Here is a 22287-nt window from a genome sequence, read left to right on the forward strand (position 1 = left end):
AGAGTTCAAGCTCCCTGACCAAAAATAAAAAGACATTTGCACCAACTGTCATAGACTAGATTAATATTATTTAATGGACATTTCTGCAATGATTGAAATAGTCTACATTTGCATTTTTCACTATGGGAGCTTCTAGTCTCAAGTGTATATCCTGAACTCGATAAAGTTTGGTATGAGTTTTGCTTCATTTTAATTATTTTGCTTTGAATTTAATGGCTACAATGATTTGTGGATACCATACTGGACAGCAGAAACTAGATCTTTGCATAGACTTTGTATGTACTTTTTCATAACTTTGGAACTAAATGTGTCATGAGGCTTGTTTATATTCTATTATTTTTTTCTGTTTCTGCTTTTATTTCTAAAGTAAGTTGTAATTACTTTTGCAATATTTCCCACATTGAAAGGAGTCTAATAAATGGTTCAGTAGTGAGGTAGACAGGTGAATAACAACCACTGACAGAGCAGAAGCAAGAAATGGTGGAAAGAATGACATACGGTTGTTGGTAGGAAAGATAAAAGTATTAGCAGCTTATATAGATATTCTTTTTTTCACATAGAAGGTACAAACTGTCCAGAAGTATTATAACAACCACTAAAGATTTCAGAGAAAGAAAATAATCAGAATTTAAAACTGAAAGGACGTCGAAACAAGGACACGGATGACCCATTGTAACAAGGACACCCACAGGACACTATATTGGAAGAGAACTTTGCAACTTTGGGCAGCGAAGTGGGGGGGGGTAGGAGTGTGGGAAGTGGGGGAGGGAAGGGATAGTGGGACAACAACAAGGAAGGGAAGGCGTAACAATGATGGACAAGTAATGTACGCATTGCCTTACTCATGCAACTGAAACCCCTCCGTACAACGTCTTAACAAAATAAAATTAAAAAAAAAAAAAGAAACCTAGAGTGAATATTAGAAATTTCCCAACCTTGATCTCTTTTAATGTGGGCTTTTGTTTGATAAAAGTAATTTGATACCTGGACAGGTGGTCCCTGGCTTAGAATGACACTTTACTAACAGATCAACTATACTGAGTTATTAGCCATCATTAAGTCTTGATTTCTTTATGTTAAATCAGTAAGTGACAATAATAATGTATAAATCTTTGATGTGCGTGCCTCCCTTTCCCAGAAAAGAGAGAAGTATAGTGAGACAATTCTTAGGAAGTATTTACCTAACATAGTGTTCATTTTTATGGAGGGGAAACTGAGGCATTACACTAATTATCTTTATTCATTAATAATAAATTATGTAAGAGACTCACATGGGAACCAACATGAGGAATAGCAATAAATTGAGGCTAAATCAGGATAACACAGGCAACACCATGGTAGCTGATTCCCTCCAGGCACATGGTATGACTAGTATCCATTGATGGTCTGCAGATCACATGATTGGATCAGCTAATTAGTGGTCTACCTTTCTACAAACATCACTTGTTTAGAATTCTGAGGAATTTGTGTGTGTGTGTGTGTGTGTGTGTGTGTGTGTGTGTGTGTGTTTACTGAGTACAGCCTTAAATAAAGGACATTCATACACACTTTTCCATTCAATCATTCAGATCACAAGTTATTCAGGAGATTTCAATTTTACTACAGATTTGAAATGGTATTATACGACCCTATAATGTCATTTGTGCTTGAGTAATTTCATAAAGTGTAGCATTTGAAGTATTCTCTTTGCAAAATTTTCATCTTATCAATTTCTTTTCATATTCATTTTGGGCATTTGTAGAACTGTTTTAGAAAATTAGCAAGAGTTGCAGAAACCACTCGCGATTTACAAGGAAAAAGGAGAATATGCTAGCAAGATAAAGTGAAATGATAACATAATAAGTTATTTATTTTATTGAAACATTCCATTACAAATTTGAGAGATTTTTAAATTGTTTTCCATTCATTTATTAATCATTAGTTTTAAGAGAGTCTTGCTATATTGCCCAGTTTATTCTCCAATTCTGAATATTCTCAATTTAGCCTGCCAAAAAGCTGAGTATAAAGGCATGCACGACGATGCTCTGTTTTTATAAATACTTACTGAAATTCTTTGTGTTTCATTATCAATAGAATCTTGAATTTATGATACTTTCTTTTTATGGTGTTTAAAGACATTTATCATCTCTTGTGGGGTGTGGGAAGTATATTTGATGTTCATGTCTGAATAGTCCTTGGGTATCTTGGATAATTTATTTAAGATTAAAATAATTTACTTAAGCTTTCTCAATTATAAAATGGGACTTACCAAAACTTTTAGGTTTAGGTTACTTAAAATCCTTAGCATACTGTAAAAGGTCATGGTAGACTAGCTCTTGTTTCAATGACAATTGAAAACAATTATTGCCAAAAAAGGAAATATGAGTATATACATGTAAGTAGGTTTAAGTTGTGTTTGCCATATTTAGCATGTAAATAGAAATTGTGGAAATGAGTGACCCAGTAATTCTAGTCCACTCTAAACTTAGATCCATTATTATTTGCTTACAATCCTAGATCTTTTTCATCTGTGAGAATAAGGAGAAAAAATACCTGATTTCCTTTATTCTTTACCTATAAGATTTAATTATAAAAAAATATAATTTCTTTAAAAGCACCTTTAATGATCAAGAAAGCACAAGAGATGCCTTAGGAGAATTCCCATTCATGGCCAGCAGTAGTAGACTGAGATTAAGATTTTCCAGAAAGGTAAATGAATTGTAAAAATAAATGCCAAATGAACACTTGGAACACCAGAGATAAGCTGACAAATTATTTTAAAGCTTCTGTTTTTATAAGGAGAACATGATAAAAAGAGAAGTACTGGCAATAAGAAAAGGTAGTATAAATGCATTCCTCAAAAGAGTTCTATTAATCCTTTCATTGCTTGGATAGTCTACAGTCTCTGGTATTTATCTAGCAGATCTCCTCCACCACCTTCCCCTCTCCTCCTCCCCCCTCCTCCTCCTCCTCCTCCTCCTCCTCCTCCTCCTCCTCCCTCCTCCTCCTCCTCCTCCCCATCCTCCCTTCCCCTCCCCCTCCTCAGCTGTCTTCTTTTCCTCCTCCTCCTCCTCTTCTTCTTCTTCTTCTTCCTCTTCTTCTTCTTCTTCCTCTTCTTCTTCTTCTTCCTCTTCTTCTTCTCTTCTTCTTCTTCTTCTTCTTCTTCTTCTTCTTCTTCTTCTTCTTCTTCTTCCTCCTTCCCCTCCCCCTCCCCCCTCCTCCTCCCCCTCCCCCCCCTCCTCCTCCTCCCCCTCCTCCTCCTCCTCCCCCTCCTCCTCCTCCTCCACCTCCTCCTCTCTTTTTTTTTTCTTCTGCTGGGTGGGGATAGGGGATTAGAGCAAGCAGCAAACACAGAAGTCACATACCAGTCCCTTTAGCTTACTGTTCAGGAAAAAAAAGTTCCTTTACTTTTCAGAAAAATGTCCTGCAGTTTCCCCCAGAGCCAGCCTCTGACAGTGATACTCCTCCTACCTTGTCTCCCAAGTAGCTGGGATTACAGGCTTGAGCCAGCACTACTGGCTCAGTTTGCTTCCCATCTCTCTTCCTTTCCCTCCTTCATTCCTTCTCTCCCCTTCTCCTTTGCTTCTTCCTTTACTCCCTTTCTGCTCTGTTTCCCTTTCTTTATCTTTCTTCCCCTTTCTAGAGGTGGGGGCAGGGCACTGGAGGAAAGGCAATGAGAGCTGTAAATGAAGGAGAGAAGCTGGGGTGTGGGTGTGGGGGGAAGAAGTTAGTTTCCCCCATATCTGTCCAGCAGCACATTTGCTCCAAAACCATTCTTACATTCTGGTCACTTTCCTTTCTTCTCTTCACAGAGGTGTCCTTTTTCTCCATTTCAGAGATAAACAGCAGCTATTCCTCAAAATCCACTTGCAAGAAAGCAAGCTGTTCCCTAAAGTACTCAGAGCATCCTCCTGGTTGCAAAGGAGATTCCTCTACTAAATAAAAGGAGAAGTCTAGTCAATGATCTCACCAAAACGTGATACTTATGAACCCTTCCACTCCCACACAATTTCTTCCTCCCCAGACTCAACTCAGACAGGAAGCTGGTGGGTGCCTGCAGAAACATATGGCTCCAAGAAAAGTCATTTGGGAATGAACATAGTTTGAGGGATTTCCCTTGAAAGTTTGGAAACCTATATCTACCAGTGTAAATAAGCATGCAGTTACGTGACTGTACCAAGGTCATGATGATGAGGTGTATATTTACCTGTCATGGACAGGTAATGGACAAGCAAATGACAATCCTGACCTCATAAACATTTTTAGAGAGCAAGTATGACCAGATAAATCAGACACATTTTAAGAAGAAGGTACTCCAGATCCATCTGTGGCCACCTGGGAATTTAGCACTGTGTTACCCTGCAGCCTGCTTTCAGATCAAGAGGCAGGGTGATTTTTTTCCACCTGATCACCTGGCTGCTTTGGTCTTGCTTGTTTATTTCTTCTGAAGCCATAACACCACGCCCTTTTCTTATTTAAGATCTTTCTACCTGAGCTGGTTTAGCCTGGGCTCAACCCACCCCCCACCCCCCCTCCGCCCCAGCCTCTCGTCCTTCCTTCCCTTCTTCCTCCCTCCCCTCTCTCAGTCTTTAAACTCCCTGGGAACCTGTGTCTGTGTTTGGAATCCTTGCATGGCTGGAGCAGTGGAACTAGACGATTGGGAGCTAGGGCACTTTTGGCAGAAAGGCAGCTCTTCGCTTTCTTCTTAGGTCGCTTCCCCTTCCTCTTTTCCCAAATAGATATGTAAACACATGTATTTTCTTGTTTCTACTGAGCGAATTGGTCCCCTGCCTGTGCCTTGATGTAGCCATTGGGCCGAGCCTTGCTCCTGGCTTCTTTACTGGGATAGGAGCCACTAGGATCTGGAGCTTGAGATTCTAAATTAAAGCTGGCCTCCGGCCAGGTGACCTTTTCTTTGTAAGTTTCTTAAGGAGTGGGGGAGTTGGGGGGGGGTGGGATCTGTTGGGTGTTGGGGGGGGGCAGTAAGGAAAGGAGGGGGGTTGGAAGAGAGTAAAGGGCTGTTGTTAAACAGTTTCTTACCGTAAGAGGGAGTTCAGACCTAGATCTTTCCAGTTAATCACACAACAAACTTAGCTCATCGCAATAAAAGCAGCCCAGAGCCGACTGGATCTTTTAGGCACTGACTCCGAACAGGATTCTTTTTTCACCCGGGCATCTCCATCTCCGGTGGGATCCGCCAGCAAGTCGGCCAGCAGCATGTGGGTGACCAAACTTCTGCCAGTCCTCTTGCTGCAGCCCGTCCTCCTACACCTCCTTCTGCTGCCCACGGCCATCCCCTCTGCAGGTTAGTTCCTTCTGCCTCCTTACTCCCAGTGGGACGCACTCTTCCTTCTGTCTGACGACCTCTTCCTACCATCCCGGCATAACTCCGTGCGTGGCAAGGCTTTTCACAGCCTCTTTCCTAGATTTCTTTGGACATTTGTTGTCTGTTGGAAAAGCCTTGCAAAACGATCCTGCACATCCACTCGGGGCTCCCCTTCCCCGCACCCTCCCTTCTCCCAACCCAGCCCTATCTCATTTAGCCAAACAGTCCTGAATTACGGGATCGCAGTGAAGTGCTATCTGGAACTTTGTTCGTGACAAGCATGAAGCGGAAAGAGTCTGGTCTGAAGAGAGGGCGCGGGATGTACATTATGGTCAGTCCAGCAGGGACTTGACTTTCCCACAGGACCATTTTCTACAACAATCCCCTCCCTAACACGGGGGCCACTCATCACTCAGGTCCAGATTATGCTGTGGTACAGGTTTTCATTTAGAGGAGACAGGACTAAAGTCTAAGCATATGCATGTGATAAAAATGAAAGAGAAAGCGGGTTTTCTAAGCTCTCCTTTCTGGGGATGGATGACTGCCCTTTAAAACTGCACTGCAGAGGAGGCAAAAAGTGCGGGGCTGAAAGCTGCAGAACTGGTCCTCTCAGCCTCCCACTTTCTGCCTTGGACCGCCAGGCTGGGGGGAGATGCCTGAGCATTCAGGCTGCCTGGGATTTTAGAGATCTCATTTATTGCTTTGGGAAGTTTTCTCTTACTATCAGAACGACAGGAAGCATCTGTATTTGGTCGTATTGTCATTGTAGTGGCTGGGCTGAGGTGCCATGAGGAGAAGGCACTGAATGTCAAGGGTACGCACAGGAGAACAAAGAGTGAAACAAATGTTCAGATGACAGACATGGTCTTTATACAAAAAGACAAAATCAAAACAAAAACAGAACTGGCTGACTCTTTTGAGACAAGTTAAATATGAAATCTAACACATCTCTGATCTAGTTTCTGGTGTAATACATCAAGAATTTGATAAATGATAAGGGAAGTCATTTACCCCTTCTGATTTTCTTCTGTATGGGGAAGTAACCCCTTGCAAAAATGACACTGTTTGAAAAGGGTCACCTAAGAGGTTGAAAGTGGGAGGGGATGGGGATAAAGTCAATTCAAATCAAACAGCTTACCATGGCTTGACACACATCATGTTAAAATGGATTCTTAGTTTGGGGATTTTGAATACGCATGGAAATCGAGCAAATTTTTGGATGTCTTTCCATTTTAAAGATTAAAGTGTTGCTATTCTGAAGTAGAATTATTGTTACCTGAAATCATTGGAAGTAATGCAGAGAGAATACAGTGTAGAAAACCCAAACAGTGGATCTACCATAGACAATGGCTATTTGTATTTGGCATGCATTTGGGAGCTTTGGCAGGAGATATACATTTGTAATTATATTTCACTTTGGCTAATGTTGAAATGACTACGTTTCCTGAATGTAGGGAGAAAACAGCCCAAGTGTGTGTGCTGGCAGTCAAGGAGGGACCAACAGGGAATTACAGCTGTAGGTTATGAATAATTCTTGAAGTGGATAATGCTAACATTGTCACCAAAGGAGGATCTGTCTTTGTATGGGTGGCAAGTTTATTTTGATTGCTTAAAAAATCTCTCAAATGAGAAGATATAGATTGCTTTCATACAACGTATTAAGGTTTTTCTTTTTAATGTCATAGTTGTTGTTCCTTACTTTGGTTATCCTTAACAAAAGAAGTGGATATTATATCATATTGACAAGCAATTATGAACAGGATGCAATATTATTTTTTAAAAGTTCTTGAGAAATACTCCATATGTTGAAATTCTTAAAGGTGGGTTTTGTTTGTTTTGTGGTTTCTTTGGGGGGAGGGCAGTGGTAGGGCTTTAACTCAGGGCCTAGGAGCAGTATCTGAGCACTTGTGCTCAAAGTTAGTGCTCTACCACATTGAGCCACGCTCTACTTCTGGGTTTTGATTGGTTAATTGGAGATAAGTGTCTCATGGAGACTTTTCTGCCTGGGATGGCTTTGCACTGTGATCCTCAGACCTCAGCCTCCTAAGTAGCTAGGATTACAGGCATGAGCCACCAGTACCTGGCCCCATATAGGAGGAGTTTTTGCTTAGAATTCTTTATCCACGCAAATTTACACTGGAAATAAATATTCTATCCTCTGAGGAGGAGAAGAAGAAGAAGAAGAAGAAGAAGAAGAAGAAGAAGAAGAAGAAGAAGAAGAAGAAGAAGAAGAAGAAGAAGAAGAAGAAGAAGAAGAAGAGGAAGAGGAAGAGGAAGAGGAAGAGGAAGAGGAAGAGGAAGAAGAAGAAGAAGAAGAAGAAGAAGGAGGAGGAGGAGGAGGAGGAGGAGGAGGAGAAGAAGGAGGAGGAGGAGGAGGAGGAGGAGGAGGAGGAGGAGGAGGAGGAGGAGGAGGAAAAAATAAATAAGTACTTAATGTCCAAAAGTTTTCAGGTTATATAAAGATGAACAAATAGAAAAAGAACGTATATAGAAAAGGAAATCAGCATTACTATAGGCCACATTCTAAAGTAAAACTTTTAGTTTAATATAATTGCCATTATTGAGTTTATTTTACATAGAAAATTGAGGTTTAAATACCTTAATTATCTTATTACCTTTCTTAGGTAAGGGACAGAAATGAGTTTCCTAGTGAATCTATGTTAAGGAACGAGGTAATTCTTTTATTCTTTTATTTGTACTCAAGTGAGTCGTAGCATAATAAATTAAATTTGCTTTCAAAAACTCATTTGGCTAAGTAAAACACAACAAAAAGAAAACCCAAAAAAGAAACAAAGCAAAACACTTCTCTAGTTAGAACTAGCATGTGTGAACATCCATTCCTAGTTTAGAGGATCAAGCAAGGTTTAGGAAGTATGTGGTATTCATATCAGACATGATACATAGAATAATAGCCTAGATGGTACAAAGTCAGGAGAGCACAAGTGGCCAAATCTGTAGAGGTGAAAAATTTTGTTTCCCCAGAAAGACTTCTGTCTACACTGCATGTGAACTGAATCATTTGGAGCTTACAGCTTTTGATTGGAAGAATAAAACGAGATAGAATGGACAACAATGAGTGTCATGATGAGCCAGTGTTTCTCTCAGTGAATACAGCCGGCCAGCAGCTGAAGGTTTTGCAACGATAAGATACTTGATTATTATTCCATGTCATTGATTCAGTTGCCATGTGGAAGGAGAGCTGTAGTCAGTAAGGGCAAAAAAAACCAGGATGATGCTTCTGTAACCATTAAGCCCTGCACAAGGAAACAAGGAGGAAGAAGCTCTTAACATCACACTGATCATTTTAGGAATCTCTGTGGGTGAGACTATAATGTTGTTTGACAAATACTAGCATTTGAAAGCAACTTCTTTCTTCTTGAGGTTTTATTTGTGATGTTGTCTTCTTCAAAGAAGGGCAGATGATTATCAACAAGTGAAATCTTAGTCCTAGAAAATAACATTGCTAGTCTGAACTTTGATTTGTGATTTTTGTCTCCTACAAATTTAAAATGTGCATTCACAACCATTCCTCCAATTCATTAGTTTTAATTCTTTCATCTTAATATCTTGCCAGTTGAAACTGTTAATCACTAATCAGTAGATAGCTTTCTCAGTTATGTGGAGCCAGATTCCTGCTTCTTTCCACACTCTGCAAATCCTTTTCTTGCCAGGTTTCCCTTTGAAGTCACTGGTTCATCCACACAGAAGAAAATATATGAGGTACTGAGAGATGAGTGTGAAACCCTGGGACTGGAGGGAGAAATGTGTCTTTCTTCAAGCACCTTGATATATTTGACCCTGCTTTCTGTTTGTAGGTTTACACTAGGAGGCTGATTTTTTCCTGAAATAGGGATTTCAGGTTCTTCAGGAAATATGTTCCCATACAGGGACAAGGAAAAATAAAAAGAAATTGTAATTTAAAAATACAAGAAAGCATGACAAATGTATAATGATCTCTCACCCTTTGATTTCATTTCAATATTTTGTTTATAAACTTCAACTGACAGTCACACACATTAAAAAATAGTAGAGAAAAATCAGATCCAAAGATATTTTTGAGTTTCTTCCCAAATTAAGTTTGGCTTTTAGCTGTTTTCAGTAAAACAAGCATCAGTTGTTAATACATATGGAAGAAAAAGTAGAAACTATTTTCAGCTGAAGAATTTTATTTTCAGATGCTGTTTTTGAATGACTTCTGTTTTGAATCTTTCTCTAATTGACTAAGTAATTAGTTTTATAGATTCGTGGATTACATGACATATAACTCATTACATCCTATTTTTGAGTAGTTGTAGTTACTGGCCTGGTATAAATGACTGACTTCTAAGGGAAAGTTCATGTGTCATGAGAGGCTAGGGAGGAGGAAATCTTGGTCTGTGGTTCTGATTGTTCCTGATTACTTTTGTATTCCCAGATAAGTCTTATTTCTGCTTATCATGTAACAAATGAATACTACAGATTTATTTATTTTTAGAATTTGCTTTCATCTTTAGCGACGAAAACCGACCAGTAAGTGGAGTAAGCTATTTTTATGATGTAGAAGCAAAATGTTAACACTTTTCAATAGAACAATTGAGGGTCTCTGAGGCCCACTATTGCACAGAGAAATCTCCCAAGCATAGATTTGATGCTTACCTGAAGATTGATTGCTTTGGAGAACAGAAACCAGAGCAGTGATTGTGGTTCTATTTTAGTTAATAATGAATAAAATAGATTAGAAGCTTAATGTTTAGCTTAGGCTTCTTGAGATTTCTTTTGTATGTATATGCCAGTCCTGGGTTTTTTAAGGGCCTGGGTACAGCCTCAGAATTTAATGCACAAGGTTAGCACTCTACCACTTGAGCCACAGCTCCATTTCTGGCTCTTTTGTGTTTAATTGGTGATGAGTTTCACCAACTTTCCTGCTAAGGCTGAACCATGATCCTCACTTCTCAGCCTCCTGAGTAGCTAGGGTTACAGAGACATGAGACACTGGCACCCACAACCTTGATATTGTGTACTTTCTTATCCTTAGACATAGGCAATCATTTTTTTCAATTTTAGTTCTCTATTTTAGTTAATAATATTCATTTGAGAAGTATACATATTTCTTTCATTTTGGTGGACAGTTTTTTTTGACATAGATTTTTTTCTCTATCAATGATTGCCAATTTACTTCTTTGAAAACATTGCAATTTACAGCAGAATCAATTTATGATAGTGTTGTAAAATATTCCAGGGCACCAAAAAATAGGGAAGTAAGGTTTAAAGGAAGGAGGAACTTGTAAGTGGAAAACTTGCCTTAACACTTCTGTGTCCAAAACCAAAATTTAAAGAATTATCCTTTCTTTGATTAAAAAGATGTTTAAAACAAAAATTAAAACTCAAAATATTTATAATATTTTACCCAAATTGAGCAGTAAATATTAACATAATGCTTATAGTTTAAGTAACTCCTTTCAATTCATCATTATTAATACAATGTATTTTGTAGGTTAATTGCTTTATTAACATTTCAAGTAATTACAACACAGTCATTTGGCAAGTCTGTAAGAAAGTCAGAATTATCTTCTGCCTGCCAATGTTATACAAAGCATTTGGCCCACGCTTATTAAATAATATGATGATAGATTATTTGCTTGATTTAACTTCTGTGTTAAAATACCTTTTTAACAGTGTCTATTGTACCATAGCCATACCATTTTATAGGGCAATGAGAAGTTAAAAATGAAGGCATCATTCAGAATTAGTGCCAGGCTTTTGGAGACTGTTGGAGTTTTACAGAGAGCTAGTTAAGAGTACCACATGTGTTTGCTTTATTTATGTGGATTTCAGGTTAGAATAGACATTAATGAGTAGCATCTGCATGCTGAGTACACCAACTGGAGCCAGTGGTTGCTGGCAAATTTAAGGTATGATGCTATTCTTTGTATCTCACTCTGCTAACCATAGTTCCAAATTTTCTACATAGGAAATTTTCCCCTTTTCTTGACACATCTCAGTGCTTATGAAGACTAGGAGTGTGTTTTCTGCTTTATCATCCCTATTTCTTCTTTAGAAAAAGTTTATAAATTATATTTCTACACACATTCTTTCAATACTTAGAAAAAGATGCTATGGAAAGTGACTCCAAGTGGTAGAAGTGAAGTTAGGCAGTTGAGTTTCCAATAAGAATCTACTTAGAAAAAATATTTTTAATTGATTATTATTTTGGGGTCTGGTCGTGGGGCTTGAACTCTGGGCCTGGGCGCTGTCTCTCAGCTCTTCAGCTCAAGGCTAGTGCTCTACCACTTGAGCCACAGTGCCACTTCCAGCTTTTTTGTTTTTGCTTATATGGTGCTGAGGAATCGAACCCAGGGCCTCATGCATGCAAGGCAAGCACTCTACCACTGAGCCACCTTCCCAGCCCAAGAATCTTCTTTTGTTATGTGTTCAAATGATTGACAGGCCAAGAGGCACAGTCACTTCCATACCTCTTTTATGATAGATGTGTAAGTCTATTAGACGCGTAAGTCCATATTGTGATGCGACAAATTATTATTAGACTGGGGTGACAGGGGAAAAATCGAGAACAGGGAAATAAATTCTTAGCACTCTCAAAATGTCCATAAGGCTTTTAGGATACTTTGGTTCCCTCTTTGAGGCTTTTAGTAGGAAGTTTCATGCTATCTAGAGGTCTTGTACTTTCAAAAAGAAAAATGATATTGCTACATTAACGGGTGAAGTTTTACATACATTTGATTTATAACATTTGGCTTGATCTCAAGACAAACAGTTCAGTGATACTAAGAAATAGTTCACCAAAGCACAGAAAACACTTATGTAGTAAACGAGAAGAAGAGATGGACTAAACTATGAATAGTATGCATTACAGAACAAATCAGATAAATTTGTCCACTGCAGCATTTTTACTGAGAAATTTCTCATTGGCTTTTGAATTACCTTATTCAATTATCACTCTAACTTAAATTAGGAATAGTTGTACAAGAACATGAACTGTTTAACTGTGATGTGTGACCCAGTATGCTTCTATCACTGAAATGTGCTTCCTTGTCATATGGAGAATAGAACATTTTTAGGCTGAACTCTGTACTAATTGTTTATTTAACAATTATTTTCTTAGGGTTATTTGTTTACTTCTTTGGGGTGGTCCTTGTCCTAATATTTAGATGCATCCTTCACTTGAAGGAATGTAGATAAGTAAGTCTACATGGCATATTATTTGTTTTTACTTGATAACAATATTCCTCTTACTTCTATTTCCCATGTCACTCCATCCCAGCCTCTGGAAATTGAGTATGTTTTCAGATAAAATAGTCACATTACCCATATTCTATAAGGGTAAGCTTTTTTTTCATTATCAGCCTTAAATAATTTCTTTCTTCCTTATTTTGGGTTTTTGTTTTAATAGCGGGACAGAAGAAAAGAAGAAATACACTTCATGAATTCAAAAAGTCAGCCAAGACTACTCTAATCAAAGAAGATCCATTACTGAGGATTAAGACAAAAAAAATGAACACAGCAGACCAGTGTGCAAATAGATGTATTAGGAATAAAGGACTTCCATTCACTTGCAAGTAAGTTGCTTCATTTTGGTCTCAGGATAATTTTCAAATATAGCAGGTATATATGATAATGGTGTTTTTCTTAGTTTCATGTTCAATGTTGTTAATCTTTCACATTAAGCTTGAGTCTAGTTCTAATTATAATAAAAGACTTAGCTGTCAGTTGATGTTCATATAGCTGTAGTGCGGGAGACTACTAAATGTGCATTCCAGTATACAGGGGATTGGGTTATGGATTTTTTCATTCATCGTTTGAATAATTAAACTAGAGAAACCTAATCAAATCAGCTGACATTTAACTTTTCATTTTAAAACATTGTATTCAGAGTAAACATTTATTCCCTTGTAAGAAAAGTAGAAGGATTTTCAGAATTAAAATCAAGCCTCAGTCAAAATTTATTACATCTTCTGTTGTCTTTAGGGATTTAAATAAAAGGTGTTGAAAGGAATAGATTAAAAACAAAAACAAAACCTGAGAAATTTGTGTCAGCAGCAGAGATGGCGCTAGCTATTTAAAGGGAGGTAGAGGTAGTGTTGATGAGGGTTCAGGTGAAAAGTGATGGAGTAACTCACAGGCCCAAGGGAACTCAGCTGGAGACTTCCAGACCTTCTGACAGTCCCTAACAGTGGCTGAGTGACCTAACACAGATGCAGTGACATAACAAGGAGGAACATTGCTTACCATCTTGCCAGCAATCACAGTGGATAAAACTCATAAATTTGGACCTGAAAAGTGACCATTGCATTCCAGAAGATGATATCTTACCATGTTGTTCATAAACATCTTTTCCCCTCATTAATTTTCTATTCCTTTAGTCTGTATTTCACCCCAATGTAAAATAAGACTGCGCATAAAGTTTTGTGGATTTCACATTCTGGTTTATTACATTTGGACAGTGACACATAAAGGCCACAGAGAGAGATACTAATTTAATCTTGCCTGTCTCTGAGAACTAAGCATTTAAGCCTTCAGGGAAAGGACTTGGTCAGGGAAGGTCTTCAAGATAGGCAGAGGGGAAGATATGTCCTTTCTATTTTTATAGACAAACTACCACTTTCAGAGAGATATTTCCTGGCAAGGAGACTGGGAATTGACTTTGCAACTCTATCCCTAAGATAATTTTATTTCCTTTCCAGACTTTTGTGTGAAAGCTTTATGATTTTTGTAATTGTGAAAATACTGTACAGAGGGGTTACAATTACATGAGCAAGGTAATAAGTACATTTCTTATCAAGCTTTGTGGCCTCCTCCTTTGTTTCCCCTTCCCATCCCTTCCCATCCTTATCCCCTCCCACCCCCCCACCAAAGTTGTAAAGTTCGTTTTTCGACATAACATTTTGTACATCTCACTGTTGCAATGGGTCCACTTGTATCCCTATTTAAACAATTTCTTTTTTCCCTTCCCCTCCCCAAATTACACCAACATCAAATACAGTGAAAACAGGGAAGTTAGAAAAGGATAATTTCAATCAACACTTCAGCTATGTGGATTTATAGGGATTTTTTTTGGCAACACAGCAGTTTGAACTGTATTGTCTGTGATATTTTTTGGTAACACAGCAGTTTGAACTGTATTTGTCTTTTCTTGGGGTTTGAAGGAGACAGCAAATGTACTAGGAGAACCACACTGAACTGTTAATTTTACATTTGAAAATATCCTCTCCTAGGTTCACAAGTATGAAAAGTATTTCTACCACTCAATAGTAGAATTCATCATTCTTACTTCTTTTTTCTTATTGTAAACTAGAAAGATTTTGCTGAATTGGAGACTACATGACCTTATTAATATATATTCTTATGTCTCATATATGAAGTCTCAGATTTTTCTACCATAATCTAGTTAGATCATATTTAGTATCTGAGTGTATGGCAACCTGTTCCATATACATAAATACACATGAAGGTGTATATAATATTACCTGTGTATTAGCCAATGTGCTTCTGCCCAGAAAGACAAGATTTTTCCCACCTTCACTAAATACATTGGTTATGGAGATTAGATGTGTATATCATGGTATGCATACAAGCCTTAAAAACTAAATCCTTAAATTCTGTTCTTAATGAATCAAATTATCTTTTTTCCCCCACACTGTAGTCAAAGTTTCCCTGACGTAAGAATTCAAAGATAGACAAAATACAGTTCAGAAAAGCTGATAATTAAAATAAGGGTAAGACAAATATTCTTTTTTTTTAAATGTGAAAATACCATACAGAGGGGTTATAATTACATGAGCAGATAATGAGTACATTTCTTATCAAGCATTGTTGCCTCCTCCTTTGTTTCCCCTTCTTAAAGCCACAGTTAAAAGAAAAGACAATGAATGTAATTTGATGGCTTTACACTCTATATGGAAATGTAAAATAGTAATAAAATCCTTCTCTTAGAGAATATATCATTGCAAAAGAATGAGAGAAAAAGATTAAAAGGATCACCAAACTAGAAACCCTGCACCCTTTTTCCCAGGGGGCATTTAAAAAGCGGGCACTGGTGGCTCACATCTGTAACCTTAAGTACACAGGAGACTGAGATCTGAGGAAAACGGTTCAAAGCCAGCCTGGGCAGGAAAGTCTGTAGAGACTCTTCTCTCCAATAAAACCACTAGAAAACCAGAAGTGGCACTGTGGCTCAAGTGGTAGAGCGCTTGCCTTGAGCTGAAGAGCACAGGGACAGTGCCCAAATTGGCTTAAAAAAGTAGTTATTCTTATAACAATATTTTAATAGTCTTTAATATTTTAGCATTTTTAACTTTATAGCAAAATTTTAATAGTTGTTAATATTTTAGGATTTTTGGAGAGATTTTATGCTAAAAGTTTCAAATATTTGATTTCAAATTTCTCTTTCCTAGGAGACTTCTTAGGATGATAATCTCTTAGATGTACCTTAGAAAATGTCATTTAAGGATGTGTTTTATAAAGTTAGAACTGGAAATTAATCATGATATCTCAAACTGAATTAGCTCTATATAATTGCAATCAAATTTTCCAACTTTCTGGGAAAATTCAAGAAATAATAAGACATATTCAGAAATAATCTAGGTTTTTGTATTACATGTTGATTCTGTTTGTTGAAGACATTATTTTTCTACAAGTTATTTAGAATAGCAATAACTTTCCCAAGATCTCATATTTAATTTTTTTTGCAAAAAACTTCATTTGTTCTCTGCTGTTTTACTGTCAAGTTGTAGGTTTGTACATCATTTGCATTTTATTATCTATATGAAATGCAGTAATGCATCATTTTTTATGTTGCCCTCCTTGGTAAACCATGGGCCCATTCTTTAAAAATGGTTAAATAGTAGTATTCTTTCTTTTCACTCAGATATTTCTTTCAGGGCCTTTGTTTTTGATAAAGCAAGAAAAAGATGTCTCTGGTTCCCCTTCAACAGCATGTCTAGTGGAGTGAAAAAAGGGTTTGGCCATGAATTCGACCTCTATGAAAACAAAGGTAAGGGGCTGTTCTCTAATGATTACATAGTGAAGTAAAGTATGAAATATACTTTCTAATGTTTTGCCACATGGTTCTTTCCCACACCTTTCTATTATATGTTGATCTATTTTGAAGTCTGTATCTTATTTTTAGTATGGTTCTCTAGTTTGTAGAGCAGAGTCCCAAATGTATCTATAATACAGGTTCCCCGCTCTCTCTTGGCACTTTTTTCAAAGAATATATTTTCTATGTTCACCTTAAAAGGTGCGATCTTGCATCATTAAATTTTAATACATTATATTGTGGCATGTTTTGAGTTGGCTGGGATATTTTCTACTTTTAACAGTGTTGGATGAGTAATGCAGTGATGGGATAATCTTAGAATATTAAATGCATATTAATTTTACAAATTAAATGTCATGACAAAATAATTATGGATTATGATTACTTCTGACAAACACTTTTGTTACCATTAATGCTTTATTAAACCTGTTTTGTCCTATTAAATTTAGATATTTGAAGCTATATATGTATGTTTTCATGTTGATTGGGTTAATGTTTAATAAAATTCAAAGTAAATTTCATGGTACAAAATAGAATAATCTCTACACAAATAATTCTACAAATTATAAATAAGATTTCATGATCTAGCATAAATTCATTCTCTATTAAATTTTATTTTATTGTAAAGATGCTGTACAAAGGGGTTAAAGTTACATGAGTAAGGTAATGAGTATATTTCTTGTTGAACATTTTTAATGTTTCTTCTAGTTTTGTTAAGAGGTACACTTACTATTATTTGTTGGGAATATATAGCATCTTATCACTTAATTATAACTTAATAGCTGAAATTTAGCAAATATAATCCTTTAAATTTAAATTGATTTTGAAAAAAATTGTTTTATCATTTTCTTACCTATTTTCCCTATATTTTAGCAGATCACAATCACCTTCTTTATAACAGCTAATCTTACTTTCAGTGACTATTTTCTGTAATTACACATGAAAACTATACTCACAATATTAAAGCTTCTCAATACACTTTTATTTGTTTGGTTTGGATTATTATGAAATGTGCTATTTTGAAAATACTCCTTGAAGCTTTAGGCAAGAAATTTCAGTGTTATTTGAAATAGTTTACAAGAGTTAATTACTTTCAGATTTCAATGGAATCTTTCTTTTCTATTCAGTAAACCTAGCATGAGATTCACAGTTATAGCATATTTCTCTACTTTCTTCCATAGACTACATTAGGAACTGCATCATTGGTAAAGGGGGAAGCTACAAGGGAACAGTGTCTATCACAAAGAGTGGCATCAAGTGTCAGCATTGGAATTCCATGATACCTCACGAACACAGGTAAGAACAGCATGAAGAAAAGGAATGGAGCCTCTCCTTTCTGGGAGTTAATGGCCTCAAATTAGTATTCGAGAAGATTGTTACAATTCTAGAACAACCTATAGTCAACACTGTTGAGTTGTAAAGAGACTTAGTCCCTTTAGGAAGCCCAGGGATTTATGAATTCATGTTGATCTATATCAAAAGAAGAACAAATTTATCATTTAAGTTGTGGCCTAATGTTTTCTTAATGCAGTTTATAGATCTTGATATTTGAACAAATAATGAAAACTTTATTTAAGACAGTGTTTTCTTCATTTTGGCCTTTGAGAAAGAACTATGTAGCCAAAGATGTTGACTGTGTTTTAGACTCTGACTTGTGGAAGCTAATTGTCCTTTTATCCCTCTGTAACCCAACATTGGCTACAAATTAAAAAATATTCAACTGCAAGTCTTGCAAACATCCCACAACACCAAACAATTAAATCAGAACTTCTAGAAGGAATATATTACCCAGCTTTTTGAAAGCTCTTCAGGTGAATTAAATCGAGAACCATTGCTAAAAGGTCATGCCTCAGATTTATGTACTTTTTCATTTCATATCTTGATTGAAAAATAGAGACAATTCAGGTTTTAGAAGCTAAATGGCTACACTGGAGATAATTGTGTTTATTAAAACAGAAGACTACTACTTAATGACTAGAAAACATATTCATAAGGTCAGAAGATAGAGAATCTTAATCATCATAGGAGGAACAAGATAAATATATAAAACCTACTAGAGGACTGAATTCAGTCAGCATTTTCCAGACTTACTTTACAAATATTTTAAAGAATAGCCAATGTTGTTTTTAAAAGAAATCTCTTCTTGTCAATAAGTACATTGGGGGATTAGTTTACCATGTGCCAAGTACCTTGCTGAGCAGCTTACTGGTTTATTTTATGCAATACTCACAAAAACAGTAGGGGGTGGTTTTATGAGTTCTACTTTATATACATGGTTCAACAAAAACACAAGGAACCTTAATAGTTTTCAGGATGATACACAAGTAGAAAGTGGTTTGCGTAGGATATACTCCTAGCTAGTATTACTCTGTAACCTCTGTTTTCAATAACCCCAGGGCATGAAACAGCTGGCCTGTCAGTAGGACACATGTGGTTACTCAGTTTTGCAATAGCAAAATGCGATGACTTTGGATGAATACAATTTTCATTCCATATTTAGACATAATCTTGCAAGAGGATGGAGTTTGTTTTAGTAAACAGATAAGTCAATTACCCTTGCACACAAAGTGTGTGTTCTACACCAGGATCAAACCTGACCTCATTAATACCAACTAGTCACTAGCCAAGCTGATCTGCCCCTACTATAGTAGTTCATCAACAAAAAAACCAAACAATTTTTCTTTGTGTTACTAACAATTGCATAGGAATACTTCAGAAACAGTCATCTTTATATTTCTAAATAAAGAAATTTTTCCTCTTCTAAAAGGTCTGCATAGTTTAGAAAACTTGTGTATTTAAATAAGCAGTTCTAAGGTTCTTCCGATCAAAGAAATAGCATTTGAAATGAATCCCACCTTAGCCTAGGAAAGTGCATTGGACTGATCTAGTAGAGGTCTTATTTCAACCTAAATTCTGTATGATTGTGATTCTCTGCTCCAGAAGCACATGTGAAATAGATCTCCCTGGGAACTGGTTTGCCAGTCCAATCAACCAGCTTACCAATAATACAGAAGTTTACAGCTTAGAGGATAATATTCTTATACTTTTTTTTGTATCCAGTGGGAATAACAATTTTCATCAATTAGCAACTTACTGGAGTACCTACATGATAGCTTAAAGATACATTTTGGGGACAATGCAAAAATTAAACAAGAAATAAATTTTTGTCTGGAGGAATGATTTATTGTTGACTCCCTAAATTGAAATATTTTACAAGTGGCTTAATGAAAAGATGATGATAGATGGTGAAATTAATGTAGAAGCTTAACCAGATAATCAGGTGACCTGATATCTACATCTATATCCTTCATTAGCTACCCCCACATTCATTTATGAAGTAGATGATAGAATGGATCAAGTTTCCTATGACTGCAGTTTATATTAAAAAGAAAAGAAAGGGAGGCTAGCACCCAGACCTAGTTTATATTTCAAAGTACATTTGGATATATCCCAATTTCAAATATTTCTTCACTTATCTCTTAAAGCATTGTTAACAGCAAGGACAAAACACTAAAATTAGTACATGTGTGAATCAAAGCTTATTATGGCATCAAAAGCCTGGCACAGGCCTTGTGTGAAGTAAGTGTCATAAACTTTTGTCCAGTGAACACATACCTATAAGTGAAAAGAGCTAGGCTACATCCCTTGGCCAAGTATGGGAGGTTGAAGAAATTCTTATGACATTTTGGGACATCAAAGAAAGCTAATTAATTTGTGTAAAAGTCAAATACACCAAAGAACAAAGAGAAGATCATCATTGGTTATTCATTCCTTTCATGTTTTAAAGAGGAAATTGTTCAGAATTGATTGATTCAGTTATATAAATGAGTTTATCATTTCATTGTATTATTCATTTTATTTACTCAGTGGAGTTAATTGGACAAAGCTATTTTTGTCCTTTGGCCATATCTAGTTTTAATTTCTATTTTATCTCTTTTCTTTTCAACCTCTTCTTTCTTACTAAATTACTAGCTGATACACTCACCATTTCTATACATCTTCTGTATCACTTTACAAGTTTACTATAGTGGTGTGTGAGGGTGTGTGTGTGTGTATGTGTATGTGTGTGTGTGTGTGTGTGTGTGTGTGTGTAAGAAAGAGAGAGTGAATTTTAATTTACCTTCTCCCCCTTTTGTGTGTGGAAAAATAATCCTCTCTAATATTGTACATAGTGAGTATGTGTGTATATGTGTGTATAGAATGTGTTAAAATCACTCTTTAGTTCCTAAGTAAACTTAATATAAAAATGACACAGAAAAATAACATTTCTGTGTTGCTTATATCTTGTTCATTCTAATCATCTTTTATTTATTTATTTTAAATTTTATTTTATTTCATTCTAATCATCTTTTAAAAGTGAAGAAGAAATTGTAACTTGGTAAATAAATTTTCTAAGGATTTATGTCAGTACCAGTCAAGTGGTTAGGTGGTGTTTGAGGCAACTATGTGCATCTTGTGATGAACAATTATTATTTCTATCTCTTTGTCTCTGTCTCTCTGTCTTTCTGTATCTTTTCTTTCTCTGTCTCTCTGTCTGTCTCTCTCTCTCTATATATATATGTGCAAATACATATATATATATATACATGTACACATAATAGAGAATTACAGGAGAATTTTCTTATATAAGCTTGGGAAGTGCATTACTTCATAAAAATATAATTTTCAGTTTGGTTTCTGTCAGAAAAAGTGAGTATTTTATATAAATTAGAAATGTGTCAAAAATGAAAAAGAGTAAATTTCAGACAATGTCACAAACAAAAGACACACAAATATTCTAGAATGATGGGGGCTAAAATGTAGACAGAATACAAATGGCCCTATTCTTCTTGAAAATTAGCATCATGAACTGTGATAGTTTACTTATTTTAATTACATTACAGCTTTTGTCCATTACATGACCTGATATTTTATTTTCATTTCACATACTTGAAATGTTAGTGAAGGAAGGATATAACTCTCTACCTAATGACTATGGAGTTGTACATGTTTATAATATTTAATTTGGTTCCCTAAACATGTTTAGCTAGTAGTAAAACTTTTAGAATAGACTTTTTTGACCACTAATTTATACTTCCTGAATACTCATCTCTGCGGTATGATGATGACCAAACGCAAGTATCTCATTTCAAAATGTTCCTTAGTACCTGATGTATAGTTGGGCTTACTCTGTGTTGCAACATATCATAATGTGATTTTTTTCAAATTTTTTGTTTTTCTTTCTGTTTCTTGTTGCCCATGTCTATTTATAAAGTACAATGTAAGGTTCTGATTTATGTGTATTAACAACTCAGGGTAATTAATTGGCCTATACATTTTTTAAACTAGAAGCCTCATTGAATAGGGCCATCTTTATTGAGACATTAAAATTCTTGGACTTTAGAATTTTGTAGAACTTTAATCTTAGTAAAAGAGAAATAAACTGCTTTAGTAAGACCTAACTAAATACTAAGAATAAATTTGGTTTTTCATAAAATTTTTTACTGGTCTTATGTTTTTATAATTTTTGTGTGCAGCCATCTATACATCATTGGATCCAATACTATAAACAATACAAGATAAACATTGGTTTGGCCTGTTCTGATATGATGGAATATTTTATGCCTGTTCAAGAAAACTACTACTAAGGCATTAGAAATTTCAGGTGAAGATGATGTATTGAAAGTACTGCCCAGTGTGGGACTGACTAGTTTGAACTAAACCTGAGAGCACCAAGCTCCAAACACAAAAATATTATTAAGATGACTATCTTTTTTTTTCTTTTTTGGAAATACTGGTGTTTGCATTCAGGGCCCCATGCTTACTAGGTAAGCACTAGAGCCATGCCCCCAGACCTTTTTACTTTGGCTTATTTTATAGATAGACTCTCACATATTTTCCCAGGGATGATCTCAGATCTTGGCCTCCTTTTTCTGGCTCCTGAGCAGCTAGGATTATACGCATTGAC

The 22287-nt window shown here is 36.1% G+C and overlaps 1 protein-coding gene across 2 annotated transcripts in view; it reads left to right on the forward strand.

Moving 5' to 3' along the window:
* The first annotated feature begins 5099 nt into the window (after positions 1-5099).
* Hgf (hepatocyte growth factor) overlaps positions 5100-22287 on the forward strand; it is a 71499-nt gene continuing 54311 nt past the window's right edge. For both annotated transcript variants that reach the window (XM_042684763.1, XM_042684764.1), the window contains exons 1-4: positions 5100-5284; positions 12696-12861; positions 16183-16295; positions 17522-17636. In XM_042684763.1, coding sequence (XP_042540697.1) covers positions 5197-5284; positions 12696-12861; positions 16183-16295; positions 17522-17636 — 482 coding nt within the window. In that variant the 5' untranslated portion in view covers positions 5100-5196. The remainder of the gene's footprint in view (positions 5285-12695; positions 12862-16182; positions 16296-17521; positions 17637-22287) is intronic.

This window comes from Dipodomys spectabilis, unplaced genomic scaffold (assembly GCF_019054845.1).
Source record: "Dipodomys spectabilis isolate Male_0828 unplaced genomic scaffold, ASM1905484v1 ptg000089l, whole genome shotgun sequence".
In the NCBI taxonomy this organism is placed as follows: domain Eukaryota; kingdom Metazoa; phylum Chordata; class Mammalia; order Rodentia; family Heteromyidae; genus Dipodomys; species Dipodomys spectabilis.